Source organism: Dasypus novemcinctus, chromosome 11 (genome assembly GCF_030445035.2).
Source record: "Dasypus novemcinctus isolate mDasNov1 chromosome 11, mDasNov1.1.hap2, whole genome shotgun sequence".
Classification (NCBI taxonomy): Eukaryota; Metazoa; Chordata; class Mammalia; order Cingulata; family Dasypodidae; genus Dasypus; species Dasypus novemcinctus.
Genome location: NC_080683.1, coordinates 106,450,848 through 106,467,783, shown reverse-complemented (window position 1 = coordinate 106,467,783; position 16,936 = coordinate 106,450,848). Strand labels below are relative to the sequence as shown.

The 16,936-nt window shown below is 34.8% G+C and overlaps 1 protein-coding gene across 1 annotated transcript in view; it reads left to right on the top strand.

Annotated features, from left to right (window-relative positions):
- The first annotated feature begins 1,101 nt into the window (after positions 1-1,101).
- The window catches only part of THEMIS (thymocyte selection associated), a 210,680-nt gene continuing 194,845 nt past the window's right edge, over positions 1,102-16,936 (top strand). Inside the window, exon 1 of the mRNA XM_004469492.4 lies at positions 1,102-1,415. Within this exon, the coding sequence (XP_004469549.2) occupies positions 1,325-1,415 (91 nt within the window). The 5' untranslated portion in view covers positions 1,102-1,324. The remainder of the gene's footprint in view (positions 1,416-16,936) is intronic.

Here is a 16,936-nt window from a genome sequence, read left to right as displayed (position 1 = left end):
ACATGATTAACTATAAATTCTAGTTTGATCAGGAAAGGAATGAAGCAGGCAGTGCAAAATTAATGCAAGTGTCAAATATGCTTCCAAAGAACTGAAAGAATTTTGTAAACCTCTATATCAACATAAGACATTATTTTTCTGTGTAGGTCATTTGGATGGGAAGAGCCAGCAGGGAACCAGGAGTCCAATTTATAGAGAGAATGTGAAGCTTCATATGTCTGTCACCCATATCAACCAACTTTCTATTATTATTCACTCATCCTTAATGAGACTCGGACAAAACACATTGAATCATGTATGCTATTTCTAAAATATTGTTTTCAGTTAAATGCAAAGATAGAGGAGAGGATTTTTGCAAGGTTGGCCATCATGATATTTCTGCTTCCTTTGACTTTGGGCATTCTTTTTCTAAATTTGGACCATGTGATTAGAATTGTGGGCTTTTGGCTTGGGAAGAAATTGTACAGAAAATTTATCTGACTCATTCTACTTTTTCTCCATTTTATAAATGAGACAAACAAAGTATGGAGCAAAAAAGGCTAAAATCACCTTGTCATCAAATGGAGAGCTAAACCCATGCTCCCTAATAACTGATCTAGATGTTTTCCCCTATATTGTGAAGATTAGGGAATTCATATTAACTGACTATCACTTAGCATGTGCACTGCTCTCCCTCTGTTAACATTCAGCAAAATTTTTAATGTGGAAGAGTTAAAAGTGGTTTCAATCCTCTCTCTCCAGACTTTCAGATTTCTGAAAGGAGCTGACACAAAGCACTTTTGTAACCAAATTTAATACAAAAGCACTGAGAATATGCAAATAAGGTATAAAGCCAAACTTCAGAAATGAACTAAAGAGATAATGACTTAACAGGGGGCCATATTTAAGATTAGACTTTAGTTCTGCATTCCTGTTCTTTTCCTGTGGCCCAGCCACAAGCCACTCTGACCTCAACATGACTTGCCCTGCTGTAAATGCACACCTGGCCAAACAACAGACAGAAGAAGGTATGCAGCCATTCTCATGCTGTTGGCATTATCTGTTGAGATATGCTCACCCACCCCCATCCTGTTCTACTTCAGTGTCAGAAGGAAAGGAAGCCACAATGAGAACAAATTGAGCTGTGACAGCTTCTCTTGCCTGCTCCTCCCTCCCTGCTCATCGTCCTCCCCACACAGAACTACTCCATCTCTTCTGCTCTAGTTTGATCTCCTTATCTCCCTGAGGGAGGAATGTGAGTGGGGGGTCCAGTTGCTGACAAGTGACACCCTTTGACCAGAAGCTTCTCTAAGCCCCAAGTCCCAGTTCCACCCAAGCCAGAGCAATGGCATTATCCCTGGAAGAATTCATCCACTCCCTTGACCTCAGAACCCTCCCCAGGGTCCTGGAAATCCAGTCTGGCATCTATTCTGAAGGTAAGCCTCCTCCTATCCCTTCACTGACTGGAAAGTATGTATAAAGTTTACACTCGTGGCAAGGCAAGGGAAAACTTTAATGGAGGATATACAAATTCTGTCGAAGGAAAGGTGAGCACAAAAGAAATGCATGTAACTGACCAGTGTGTCAGAGAAAGGAAAACTAGATAGTACTTGGGTGGGTAGTACCTGGGCAGATAGAAAATGAGGGAAACATCTTGAGATACTGTTGGCCTTCAATAGTTCAACATAAATCGTGAATTAATTCTGTCTTTTCTTTGAAATTGGTTGTAATCAAGAGTGAATAGTTTTGGGTTATCTATATGTTTCTAGAATATAAAAAATAAAATTTAGGTTTCCTGCCAAAAGTGCAGTGTTTGGATAGAAAAATTCCCTCCATGAGTTACCACGACTAAGTATTGCTTGTCTCAACACTTCTTCCTTGATGTCCTAATGTGTAATTATTATATGTAGTGATAATTTTGATTTAAAGGTGTAGAAATTAATGTCTATGAATTACAAAACTATTTTAGAAAATCTATGCTGAAATGTCAGCATTCAGTTTAAATTATTGAATAATAAATTAGTGAGTTTCAGTGTAACTCGTTATGTTAATTCAAGTAAAAGAACATTAGAACCTCCAGTGTATATCCTAGAATCTTTTAATCAGTTAGTTTGAATATATACAAGACAAAGAGTCATTTTCTATGGAACATATGTTTCTGGCCACGAGAGTGGTAGAATTGAAGTGATATTAGACTCAGTTTCAGATGATCCTACTGAGAAAATAACTTAAAGAACTGTTGGTAATCAAGTCTGTCCTATTTATAGACAAAACAGTGCATTATCTACTTCATTATGAAATAAAAGATTGAAAAATGTCAGAACCAGTTCACGCACACACACCTGGAGGTAAGGAATCAGTGCTCATTGTCACTGGCTTAGTAAGGGATTTTAATGCATTTGGTAATTAATCTATTTGGAATCAGACTCAGTTTTGTCATGTATACAACATAACGAAATGTGTCTAAGTCCCTAAGCCAGACTAAGTCATTTTTAAAGAAGTCCTGCTTCATGTCTAAGTTAACCAAAATGTTCTCCTATATCATTTCTATAAACGTAAACTCTTGTATATCACATTTAATTTTTTAATCTATTTGAAAACACTTTGCTATGAAGTGTAAAGGGATTCCATTCTAGGTTTGTTTTTTCACCCCAGAATAAAGAGCCTGATTTCCTAGTACCATATACTAAACTAGCCATCATTTCTCCATTGATATGTGTTACTATCTTTAAAGCATATTGCATCTCATATCTGTACTGTTCTGCTCTGAAATGTCTCTTCTCTACCATTAGTCTTTTTCTTTCCCTAGGTAATTATGCCAAAATTACATTATTTTTATAACTATGACTCTGGAATAAGCATTAATATATAGTTAACATACAGACCAATCCCTTGTTTTTAATCTTCTTGTTTCTAAATTAACTTAGCTGCTTATAGAATTTTCAAATAAGCTTTCTAAAAAGGCAAATGATTCCTTAAGGAACACAACTGGAATTTGTATTGGATTGCACTGATTTTGTAGATTAATTTAGGAAGAATTGACATTTTTATATTAAGTCTTACAAAAGAACATAGTATGACTCTCCATGTGTTGAGGTCATCTTCTTCATCCTTTGTTAGTTTATACTATGGAAAGAGAAAATGACAAATATTCTTGACTTTTGTTGATTTTTAAACGTTGTATAAATGAAACATTACAGTATGTACACTTTTCTGTTTGGCATATATGTTCAACATTATGTTTGTGAAATTAATCCATGCTGTTCTAAATAGATTATTCATCGTCTGTATACCATTCCATTGGATGAATATACCCCAATTTATTTACCCATTCTTCTTCTAATGGACATTCGATTGTTTCCAATTTGGAATGGTTACCAGTAATGATGTCATGAACATTCTTGTACATGCATGCTCACCAGTATATGCATTTAGGACGGGGGTATAAAAGAGTGGAGTTGCTATGTCACATGCTATGTTTATGTATGTTCATCCCTGCAGATAATGAAAAACAACTTTCCTAAATGGTGGAATGAATTTACATTCCCACTAGCAGTATATGAGAGTTCCAACTAATCTACATCCCTGCTAACACTTGTTGTTTCCAGTCTTCTTAATTTTTTAGTCATCCTGGAAAGAGTGTAGTTTATTTCATGGTTTTAGTACGAATTACCCTGGTGACTAGTGAAATTGGGCATCTTTTCATATGTCCATTGGCCTTCTGGATGTTTTCTCCATATTTCATGCTCTTTTCTTCTATCAGATTTTATAATATTTTAATAATTTGATTTTTTAAAATCAGTATTTGAGATACTGTTCCTGTGTCAGTTACCTGTGTTGCAAATGTCCTCTCTGACTATAGGTTGACATTTCATTTTCTTAATAGTGTTCTTCGATGGATGCAAATTTTAAATTTTAGGCTGCTGATTTGTCATTCTTTTCCCTTCTTTCCTTTTATGTATTGTCCAAGAACTTTTCCTTACTTCAAATTTATGAAAGTATTTTATATTTTCTTCTAAACCTTTGTTGGTTTGCTCTCATACTAAGATCTGCAATCTACTTAGAGATGAATTTTTATATATGGCTTAAGGTTGTGGTCAATAGTTTTTTTCCTTCTGTGGAGCCAAATGGTGTAGTGGCATTTGTTGAAAAACTCTCTTTTTCCTACCTTGTCTTGCTGTGTTACCTTAGTCATAAACAGTGTCTGTACATATCTGGGTCTCTTTCTGCAGCTTCTTTTCTGTTCCATTCATTTATTTGCTATCCTTACCCCAGTTTTATCCTGTCTTAATTAATATGTTTGCACCAGTATATAATTTATAATAAATATGTATTTCATAATATAAAAATTTGAAAAAAATATAAAATACTATGTTATGTTATACATAATAATATGCTGCAGAGTAGTGATTTTCAAACATGCAGGCATATTAGAAACACCTGAGATATATTAAAAGTATAGACACCTGGGCCTCCTTAAGACATACAGTAAGGATTTAATTATGTAAAAAGGTAAGGCCTCACCATCAGGTTTTAAAAAATCTTCCCTGATTGTTATAACATGAAACCAAATTTGAGGACCACTCCTCTAGAGTAAGTTCTCCAATTTTATTATTTTCCTTCTAATTTTCTTCTTTGAATTTTCATATACATTTTAAAATCAGTTTATCAAGTTCCATAGAAGTCTTCTCCTCCTGAGAGTACATTGGTTTGGAAAGAACTGACATAAGTAAATTAAGTCTTGTGATCCATGAACTATAACCCCTTTATTTATATAGCTCTCTTTTCATTTCTGTCAATAACTTTTTATTTCTGGGGGGTGGGGGGGGGTAGAGATCTTGCACTTCTTTTTCAGATTTATTCTTAGTTGTTTGATTTTTTTCATGCTATTATAATGGTATGTTTTTAAATTTTCATTTTCTTTTTGTTGTGTTTGTTGAATTCTAAGAATATATTTTATATTCATTTGGATTTGTTATGTATACATTCATGTTGTTTCTGAATATTGACAGATTTTACCTCTTCTTCCCAATGATTGCACCTTTTTTCTTGCATTAAAGCACTGTCTAGCTTCTTGTGCAATACTGAGTAGAGATAATAAAAGATCTCCTTGTCTCATTCACAACCACAGAGAAAAGTTTTGATCGTTCACTATTAAATATAAGGTGGGTCTTAGGTTAAAGAAGTTTCCTCCCATTACTAGTTTGCTAAATTTTTTTAAATCATGAGTTTATACTTAATTTTATCAAATACCTTTTCTGTAACTTTTGTGATGATTTTTTTTTCTTTTATATTGATTTTTTAAAATCAAAACTTTTACTTGCGGAATAAAATCATTTTGGTACTATATCATTGCATTTGGCTAACTCATTTTTTTAGGATTTTTGCATATCAATTATGTATTTTTCTCTTTTCCTTTTTTTAAAAAAAAGGGACTTAGTGCACACCGACTTCTTCCACATTTCTTTCTTTCCCCTGCCCCTTCTGAATTGTCTTAGTATTATTTTTATATTGACAAGGTCTGTAATATTTAAAGTTGTTGGGTTTTTTGGTAAAGTTAATTCCCACATTTCTCTAGATTTTGCTCTGTTGGTAAATGCACTCAGATTTACTACCAGGTCTTTCTGTAACTTTTCTTTCATCTCTTATAAAATCCTAAAAAATTTTTAATATCATTATATTGAACTTATGGAACATCTTTTCCTTTTCTTTTAAAGATTTTGTGTAAATTGATATTATTTCTTATTTAAATATTTTGTAGAATTCATAAGTGAAGTTATTCTTGGCTGGTATTTCTCATGCAGAAATATTTTTAAAATTATGGCTTAAACCTTTTAAATAGTAAGTTCATCCCACTCATGAGTATAGTTTATCTCTCATTTAAAAAATCATCTCGATTAGTTGAATTCAAAGTGTGACTCCATAGAGATCTTGTGTATCCTAGGTTAGTTCCTAGAATGCACACACACACACACACACACACACATATATACTTGCTATTTTGAATGATATCTTCTTGTGTTTTCTCAGTGATTATTGCTGAAGTGGAGAAGTACAATTAAATGTATTGGCAGTACTGACGAAGTCTCTTATGAATTCTAATAGTTTTATCTTTTTTATTTTGTTGGTTTTCCTAAAAAGATATTCATATCATCAGTGAACATCAAGAATTGCACCTCTTCCCTTCCAGCTTTCCCAATTTTTTCCCCTCACATTTGTAATGTAGGCTGTGGCCTCCAGTATCATGTAAAGCAGACATGAGAATCCTTGTCCTGTTCCTTATCATACAGAAATTCATCTAATATTTCTCCATTAAGTGTATTGCTCTGAGCTAGACTTCACTAAATTAGGAACGTTCCCATCAATTTTTTGTTTTCTAGGTATTTTCATAATAAATATGTATTGAACTTAATACTCTCCCATTATTGATTAAGATAATCATGTGATTTGCTTTTCTTTAGTCTTTTAATGTGATTAATTGCATTTAAAGACTTTTTTTGATTCTGAAGAATCATTTTGTACTATATATTCATTTCTGAAACACAATGTAAGAGTTTGAGATTATATTTAAGGATTTTATATTTACATCCTATGTGAAATGAGCTTATTATTTTCTTTCTTTGTGTTATGCTTATTAAGATAACACTAGCTTCCTAAAATAAGTTGTATAGATTTCTTTTTTTTTCTTTTTTAAGGTGACTTCCAAAAAATAAGGCTTAAACTCTTAAAATTTGGTAGACCTTTCTTGTAAAAATTACTGAAAATGGAATTTTTTGGTGGGAACCAGCATCTGGTTTCTAAATATTACATTGTTTTGTGTTTGTCATTGATTTCTAACCTGATCTTCACCACTTATTTTCTTTTCTCTTGGTTTGCTCTCTTGCTCATTTTCTTGCTTCCTATATTGAATAAGCAGTAATTTTAAAAACATTTCTTGCTTCCTGATAAATATATTTAAGAATATAATTTTTTTCTCTGAACACTGCACCGATTGTTTTTCATATATTTGTCATTATTACTCAGTTCTAGGTATAATTTATTTCCTTTTAAAGCCAGTGACTACTTTATTAACTCATCATAGGAGATTTATAAGATGTCTTTTTGCTTTAAATTAACAATTTTATTTTATATAGCTGGAGAATAAAAGTTGTCCATGTTATATTTTTCCTTTGGAACTGACTGAGGCTTTCTTTACTTTCTGGTAGCAAACATGGCTCAGTTTGGAAATAGTTCATGTCTGTTTAATGAAAGAATATCTTCTGTTGTTTGGTTTAGCATTTCTCTGAGTATATCTCAAATAGCCTGAATTTTTAATTGTACTGTTCATATATTTGTACTCACTGCTTATTTTTCATAATGCATTATCTGTCATTTTCTGATTGGTTTTGTGTTTAAAAATCCCTTAACAGTCGTTTACTTATCTAGTTCATTTTATCTGTCTTTGGTTACACTACATTTTTTGAGGCTGAATTCTTACATGGGTCTATATTCATGAGGGTTCTTTACTTTAGCTCTATTATTTCTGCAACAGAATATATCATTCTTTTTCCTTTAGATTTTTATTTTTTGCATTGTTTTAATTTGCTAGGCAATAATATGACTTCAGCTTTCTTTTGGTATATCTTTTTCTAAGCATTTATTTCCAATACTTTGGTGTCTTTTTGCACGTGCAAGGAATCCTATTTGTCATCCTTGTCTGCTCTAGTATCAGACCAGGCAGTGAAACCAGGAATTCACTGGTGCTGGGGTGATGACTGCACACCAGGAGATTTTTGGGTGAAGGAGGCCTGAGGAGACTTGAAGAAGGCTGGAATAAAATGACATGAGATTCTGTGGTACTAGATTGAATGATCCCAATTTATAGCCACAGTGATAATAGGTAGCATGTTATCCTGGATAACGTGTTGCTCAAGCCTTTGTTCTTTTAGGAGGAGAAGTTGACCTGCCAATGTGAAGCATAGAAATGAATTATATACTCAGAACTGCCTCCGGGCTAAGTCATCAATGAGAGATGATGCTATCTATGGTCAGCTGAAAACATCCAACATTTGCGTTTTCTTCTGTTAAGAAAAATGGCCTTCATCGTAGCCCTGAGGGTTCTTGTGAAGATAGAGTGAGCTAATGTATATAAAGTATTTAACAAAATGACTGGCTCTATTTAACAAAATAGAAGGCTTGCAGTAAATCATAACTACTATCATTATTACTTTTACTCTTGGTATATTCTGAGGAAAACTGGCCAGCAATTTATAAAAAGTAAAATAAGTTTGAATTTCACCACTGCTTTGTACACTAACATAACTTAAATATGAAGAAAATATTAAACTTTTAATCACTAACAATAAAACCACTTAAAGAATGTACAGAAGGATAATAAACTAGGGATTTAGAAAAACTAAACATAAAATTTTAAAAAATTCCTTATTGCAAAAAACCAAAATCCATAAATATGGATAAAAGACAAACAAAAAATTTGGGAAATTCACAATACATATGGAAGGCAGATTGTAAATATCATGAGCCTATAAAGTATTATTATTAATAAACAAACATGATCATAAACTTTTAAAATGAGCAAACAATGTAAAAGGCAGTTCATATCCCATAATCACATGAAATGATTTTCAAATCTACTAACAATAAAATGCAAATAAAACAATAATCATTATTTATATTTTAGGTTGCAGATTTTTAAAAGATTCACAAAATCCAATGTGGGCGTGTATGTCCTCAAATGAGGTGAGACACTATTAGTGGGTGTATAAACTGTTAATAACTTTGAGGGAGCAACTGGATACAATGCACCAACATGTAAAATGTCCATAGACATCTGACTTCTAGAAATTCACTTTAAAATATAATCACACAGACACACAAAATAATGGATATTAGAGTGCTTACAGCAGCATGCTTTATAATAGAAAACAATGGATACAATTTAAGGGAGCATTCGTATGGAACAGCTTTTTATTTATATTTTTTTAGGAGGTGCTGGGGATTAAACCGGGGACCATGTATATGGGGAACAGGGGCTCAATCACCAAGCTACACTTGCTCCCCAGCAACAGCTTTTAAATTGCAATAATGCAGTATCAGGCTTAGTTCCAGGGCCTAGAATTACAGTTGGAGAAAAAAAGCAAAGGCCCTACCTTCTTGGAGCTTGTTTTGAAGAGACAGGAAACAAAGAGGCAATAAATTTAAACATTACCTATATCTATCTATCTATCTATCTATCTATCTATCTATCTATCTATCTATCTATCTATCTATCTATCTATCTATCTCTCTATCTCTCTATCTCTCTATCTCTCTATCTATCTCCAAAGTGAAAATAAAGAGAGGCAGAGGGGGGAAGAACCTTCTTGCCCAGAGCAGTGCTGGTGCGAAAACCCTGAGAGGAAAAAAAAAAAAAAAAAGAAAAACTTGACAGTGCTTGTGGTGGCTGGAAGCCGTATGTACCCCAGAAAAACATGTTCTTAAATCTAATTCATTTTTGTGGGTGTGAACCCATTGTAAATAGGACTTTTTGAATGAGGTCACTTCAGTTAAGGTGGGGCCCACCTCAAACAGGTTGGCTCTTAATGCTCTGTTAGAGTCTTGTGGACAAAGTGGCCATGGTGGCTGCTGGGGGTAGGGAGTGGGAGGAAGAGATGTGATGTGGGGGCATTTTCGGGACTTGGAGTTGTCCTGGGTGGTGCTGCAGGGACAGTTACCAGACATTGTAGGTCCTCCCATGGCCCACTGGGTGGATTGTGGGAGAGCGTGGGCTATGGTGTGGACATTGACCATGAGGTGCAGTGGTGCTCAGAGATGTATTCACCAAATGCAATGAATGTCTCATGATGATGGAGGAGATTGTTGTTATGGGGGGAGGAGTGGAGTGAGGGGGGTGGGGGATATATGGGGACCTCATATTTTTTTAATGTAATATTAAAAAAATAAAGACAAAAATAAATAAATAAAAGAATGAAATTCAGACAAAGGGAGAGAAAGCCATGGAAGCCAGAAACTGAAATCAATGAAACCCGGAAGAGAAGGGAAAGACCAGCAGATGCTACCATGTGCCTTGACATCTGACAGAGGAGCCAAGGATCACCAGTAGCCGGTGTTTGAGAAGAAAGCATTGTTGTGGGAAACTGGCTTACCTGTTATTCTAAATGTTACACCTGCTAAATGTTGCAGTTGTTAGACGTTGCAGTTGTTCCATGTTATTGTAAATGATGTTGCAGTTCAGATAGCAAACAGCTGCTTAGGAGTTTCCCAATAAATGCAATGGGAAAACTAGGGTTGAGGCGCTCAGTTCCAGAAGCTGTGAGTCCCCTCGTCCCAGGTTTGTCTACCCTCTTGTGTCTCTACCTTTATTTCTGCATTGCCTTCCCTTTGAGCCAACCTATTGTGAGCTGAATGCAGCAAAGCATCTCCTTGATGATGACTTGATTTGGACATTTTCCCGGTCTGGAAACTCTGAGTGAATAAATTCCCATTGTTTAACACCATCCTTTTTTTTTTTTGGTATTTGCTGTGAGCTGCTTAGGAAACTAAAACAGTGCTTTAAAACAATCTAAATTTTATTTATTAATAGTACAAAGTCCATTTTTCTCTCATATAATTGTTAATTTTATTGTTAAATAGCACTATTGATATTTTCTAGTGAAAGCAGTGTTGCTGAAAATAGTAAATATTTTTAATACTCAATACTTCAATATTTTTTTAACATGTTGACTTAACGTCCTGTGATATATTGGCTCAAAGTTACTGTTCTAACTTAACTTATTTCCATACTTGTTCCCAATGGCTGCCACAGCTATTGTAAATCACTCTTGCAAACCACTTGCTTCATCTTGTTAAGAAATAGCAAGCAGGCCAATGGGGCTGGAGTAGAGCAGGGAAGGGATGAGTGGTGGGAGATGGGGCTGGGGCTGCACCCATAGTTACATGTACATGGTGGGGATTGGGTAGGAGGCCTTGAGATAGGGTGGCAAGGCTTAAAAGCCAAGCAATGCTCTGGGAGATGAGCCTTCTAAACAGAGTCCACAGCTGGAACAAACCCCTGGAGACCAAAGAAACTTAGTTATTTGAGGAAGAGAAAAAATATACTGGCACAATGTCTTCTATATAGAAGACAGGAAAGAGAGCTGTATGAGATGAGGAAAGATCATTTGGATTTTGTTGTAAATGTCAATAAGCATTTTCAGACAGGAAATTGGAAGGAACTGATTGCCATTTTACTGGCTGCTTTGGGGAGGATGGGCAGTAGGGGGCAAAAGTGGAAATGCAGAGACATATATTAGGAGACCACGGACTATTCCAGGAGAGAGACAAAGATGTCTTGGTGTAATCTGGAGGGAAAGGAATAGTTCAAGGTACCCTTTGGAGTTGGAAATACCTAGGTGTGCCAGTACTTTAGCTATGGGTATGAGAAGACTAAAGGATGAATTCAAGGATTTTGACTTGAAACATTTGGGAAGATGTCTGTGTAGTTGATAGAGTCATGCAACCAGGGGAGGAAGACACAGGGTATGGGAAGCAAAAGTTCTGTTTTAGCCACTTTATCCAAGTGGAAATTTCAGTAAGACAATTGAAATGCCAGTTTTGGTTACTGAAAGTGCTCATGATTGGAATGCCCTACCCCTGGCCTGATTGATAAGGACTATATTTGATGGCAAATGTCATCAGTTAAGAGAAGAGAGAATGCATTCTTAATACCTGTATTTATTGACATTTATGCACATTTTATAGTATGGGCAATAATAAAAATTGCAAAAGAATAAAATTTAAAATGTAATATTATAAAGCAATTTTAATTGTATTTATTAGTACAAAACCCATTTTTCTCTCACAAAATTTGTTAACTTTTTAATAACTATTTCAAATTCAAAAAAAAAAAGGCAGCTCAACACATTATGGATGCATTACTCCTAAAAAGTTCTTTATAGGCAATTTTACTTTATCTATTTCTATCTACTAACTCATTTAACTATTAACTATGTCATTTAACAAATTGGTTAAATGACATAGTCAAGTTCTCTCCATTTAATGGGAAAAAATGAAGAGGAAAAAACCTTAATTGTATTCATATTTCACAAAACCAGAACCCATATTCTTTTTTTTAACTTTTATCATTAACATAGTACCAACTTTGCTACAAAAACATTGCCATGTTTTCATTAACTGTAGTCCATAAATTACATTAGTTATATTTTCCCCATATAGCGCCACATTCTTGAAACCCTGGAGTAGAACATTCCTGTATTTATATTTTTAGCCACAACCCTCATCTACCACTCAAATCATTTTTTCACATTCCCTATATTATCCTCCAGCTGTCCTTCAACTAACATTAATTTCCCTAGACTACTCATTTTACCCACAATCACATGTCTGAATCAACAATATTTCTTACATTCTTTATAATGTGTTACCATCAAGTCCCACCATTACCACATATTTACATTTGACCTTATTAAACATTCAACATATATCCAGTGTTCTCTTTCCTTTCTCATACTATAGTCCCTCTTCCACCAACCTACAATTCATAGTCCAATCACATAAGTCTACTCATTGTATTTAGTTCATATTAGTGAGACCATACATTAGTCATCCTTTTGTGTCTGGCTTATTTTACTCAGTATATCCTCAAGGTTCCTCCAAGTTGTCATGTGCTTCCCCAAATGATTTTTCTTGAAGCTGAACAGTGTTCCATCATATGAATATACCACATCTTGTATATCCATTCTTTGGTTGATGGAAACTTAAGTTGTTTCCATTAATAGCGATTGTGAAAAATGCTGTTATGAACATTGGTGTGTAAATATCTGTCCATGTTCTTGGTTTCAGTTCTTTTGAATATATTCCTAGTAGTGGGATTGCTGGGTCATATGGCAGTTTTATATTTAGTTTCTTGAGAAACCACCAGATTGTCTTCCACAGAGGATGTACCATTTTACACTCCCGCCAACAGTGAAGGAGTGTTCCTATTTCTCCTCATCCTTTCTAGCACTTGCAGCTTTATATTTTAAATAATGGCTATTCTGTATGGTGTGAGATGATGTCTCATTATAGTCTTGATTTGCATTTCCCTAATAGCTAGTGATGTTGAACATCTTTTCATGTGTCTTTTATCCATTTGTACTTCTACTTCAGAGAAATATCTATTCAATTCTTCTGCCTATTTTTAAAATAGGTTGCTTGTCATTTTTTAAGTTGTGTGATCTCTTTATATAGCATGGATATCAATCCCTTATCAGATACATAGTTTCTGAAGTTTTTTCCCATTGAGTCAGCTGCCTTTTCACTTTCTTGACAAGTCTTTTGAGGAACAAAAATTTCATTTTTATGCAGTCCCATTTATCTATTTTTTATTTTGTTGCTTGTGCTTTAGGTATAAGGTCCAAGAAACCATCACCAACCACAAGATCTTGAAGATGTTTCCCTACATTTTCTTCTAGTTTTATGGGTTCTAGTTTTTTTCTTTAACAAATCAGTTTTATTGATACATATTAATAAAGCATAAAGTCATCCAAAGTGTACAATTAATGGTATTTTGTCCAATCACTTGATTGTGCATTCATCACTTCAGTCATTCTTAGAGCACTTTCATTACTCCAATGAAAATAATAATAAACAAAAAACAAACAAACAAAACTCATCACCTCACAATCTCTCTATGCTTCCCCTGCTGCAATTCCTTCCTTCTAATGTGTTTGACTTTCCCTTTTAACCACTGTCATACTCATACAATAGTTGTTACTTACAAACATTGTGATTTGATTTTGCCATGTCTATTCATTTCCAAAGATTGACAATCTCTTTATCAAGTCTGCACAGATTAAACCTCAGCTTTTTGTTCTCTACCTTCATTCTATTTTCTGGTGATCTATATTCTAATGATTAATTCCATGAGTTTACATAATATATTTAGTTCATAATAGCTCAATCATACAATATTTGTCCTTTTGTGTCTGGCTTGCTTCACTCAACATAATGTCCTCTGGGTTCATCCATTTGTCATATGCTTCATGACTTCATTTCTTCTTACCACTGCATAATAGTCTACTGTGTGTTTATACCACAATTTGTTTATCCATTCATCAGTAGATGGACACCTCGGTTGTTTCCAACTTTTGGCAATCATGACTAATGCTGCTGTAAACATCAGTATGCAGATGTCTGTTTGTGAATCAGCTCTCAGTTCTTCTTGGTATATACCTAGTAATGATATTGCTGGGTCACGTGGCAAGTCTATATTCAACTTCCTTGGGAGCTTCCAATCAATCCTCCACAGTGGGAGTACCTTTATATATTCCCACCAACAGTAAATAAACATTCCTTTCTCTCCAAATCCTCTCCAACATTTATAGTTTTCCAATGTTTTAAATAGTGGCCAGTCTAATAGGTGTGACATGATATTCATTGCAGTTTTGATTTGCATTTCCCTAATTGCTCTTGATGTTTAACATTTTTTCATGTGTTTCATTGCCATTTACATTTCTTCTTTGGACAGTTGTCTTTTCAAGTCTTTTGCCTATTTTTAAATCAGGTCATTTGTCCTTTTATTGTTAGTTGTATTACCTCTTTATATATCATGGATACTAAACCCTTACTGGATATGTGATTGCCAAATATTTTCTCCCTTTGAGTTAGCTGTGATTTCACCCTTTTGACAAAGTCCTTTGAGGTGCAAAAGTGTTTAATTTTGAGGAGGTCCCATTTATTCATTTTCTCTTTTGTTGCTCGTGCTTAGGGTATAAGGTTTAAGAAACTGTCACCTGGGAAGTTGATTTCATTCAACTGATAGTGTCCGCCTATGATATGGGAGGTCCAGAGTTCAAACCCAGGGCCTTCTGACCCATGTGATAAGCTGGCCCATGTGCAGTGCTCATCTTGCATGTGTGCAAGGAGTGCTGTGCCTTGCAGGGGTGTCCCCCATGTAGGAGAGCCCCATGCCGCCCCACGTGAAAAAAGCGCAGCCGGTCCAGGAGTGGTGCTACACATGTGGAGAGCTGACGGAGCAAGATGATGCAATAAAAAGAGACACAGATTCCCCATGCTGCTGACAAGAATGCAAGCAGATCCAGAGTAACACACAGTGAATGGACACAGCAGACAATGGCAGGGGTGGGGGAAGGGAAGAGAAAGAAATAAAAAATTGAAAAAAAGAAAAAAAGAAACTGTTACCTAGCACTGGAACTTGAAAATGTTTTCTTACATTTTCATCTAGGAGTTTTATAGTTCTAGATTTTATATTTAGGTCCTTGATCCATTTTGAGTTAATTGTTATATAAGGTGTGCGATAGGGATCCATTTTTTTCCTTTTGGCTATGGATAATCCAGTTTTCCCAGCACCATTTGTTGAATAGACTGTTCTGGCCCAACTGGGAGGACTTGATAGCCTTGTCAAAAGTCGCTTGACTGTAGATGTGAGGGTCTATTTCTGAGTTCTCAGTTTGGTTCCATTGGTCAATCCATCTTTACGCCAGTACCATGGTATTTTTTTTTTTTTTCCACCTGTAGCTAAGCAATATGCTTTAAAGTCAGGAAGTGAGAGTCCTCCAACTTTGTTCTTTTTAAAGACATTTTTGGTTATTTGGGGCCCCTTACCCTTCCTATATACATTTGATAGTTGGTTTTCTATTTCTGCAAAAAAGTTAGTTGGGATTTTTATTGGGATTATGTTGAATGTGTAAATTAGTTTGGGTAGACTTGACATCTAAAGATATTTAATCTCTCAGTCCATAAACATGGAATATCATTCCACTTATTTAGATTATCACTGGTTTCTTTTAGCAATATTTTATAGTTTTCTAAGTACAGGTCTTTTATGTCCTTAAATTTATTCCTAAGTATTTGATTGTTTTAGTCATTATTGTAAATTTTTTTCTGATTTCCTCTGCAGATTGCACATCTTTAGTGTATAGAAATGCTTTTGACTTTTGTGTATTAATCTTGTATCCCACCATTTTGCTGAATTTATATATTCTAGTAGCTTTTTTGTGTGGATTTTTCAGATTTTCTAGATATAGGATCATACTATCAGCAAATAATGAAAATTTTACTTCTTCCTTTCCTATTTGGATGCTTTTTACTACTTTTTCTTGCTGAATTGATCTAGCAATATATTGAATAATAGCGTGGAGACTGGGCATCTTTGTCTTTTTCCTGATGTCAGTGCGAAATCTTTCAGTCTTTCTCTATTGAGTACAATGTTAGTTGTAGGTTTTTCATATTTGTACCTTAACATATTTAAAGTTTCCTTCTCTTCCTATCTTCCTATCTTTCAGATGTTCTTATCAAGATGTTCTTATCAAGTCATTTTGTCAAATGACTTTTCTGCATCAATTGAAATATTCAGGTGATTTTTCTTCTGTATTTTATTAATGTGCTATAGCAGTTTGGTATCATTCATGAATATTGGATCGTTTTTGAAAACTTGTCTGTTCCATTGCGCTTATTGGATTTTATTAGATTTGGAGGTTTCACTTTTATATCGTTAAATCAAGATTAGGGCTTTTATTTGATCACACCATTAGGGCAACTCGGTTTGAGTCCCCGCCCCTGTCCCTTTGTGGACCCTATAAATGCTTAAACAAAGACAGGGATATAAATACACAGAGAAGGAGAACTCAGAGAAATAGAGATGGCTCCATAGACATAGCAGAGACCTGGAGAAGAGAGATGAGCATGATAGTCTACAGCTTACATTGTGAAGAGAACAGAACAGTTGAACCTGGAAAGAAACAAGCCCTGGGGAGAGAGATGAGTCTTATGCCAGCCTGCAGCTGAAATTGGAAGAAACTGGGACCATGGAGCCTTAAGGGGAAGGAGGATGGCTGAACTCTCACAGACATCGCCCACCATCTTGAGTCAACATGTGGCAACAGACTTTGGGTGAGAATGTACCTCTTATGCTACCTTGAGTTGGACTCTTTAGGTCCTGGTAACTATAAGCTTCTAC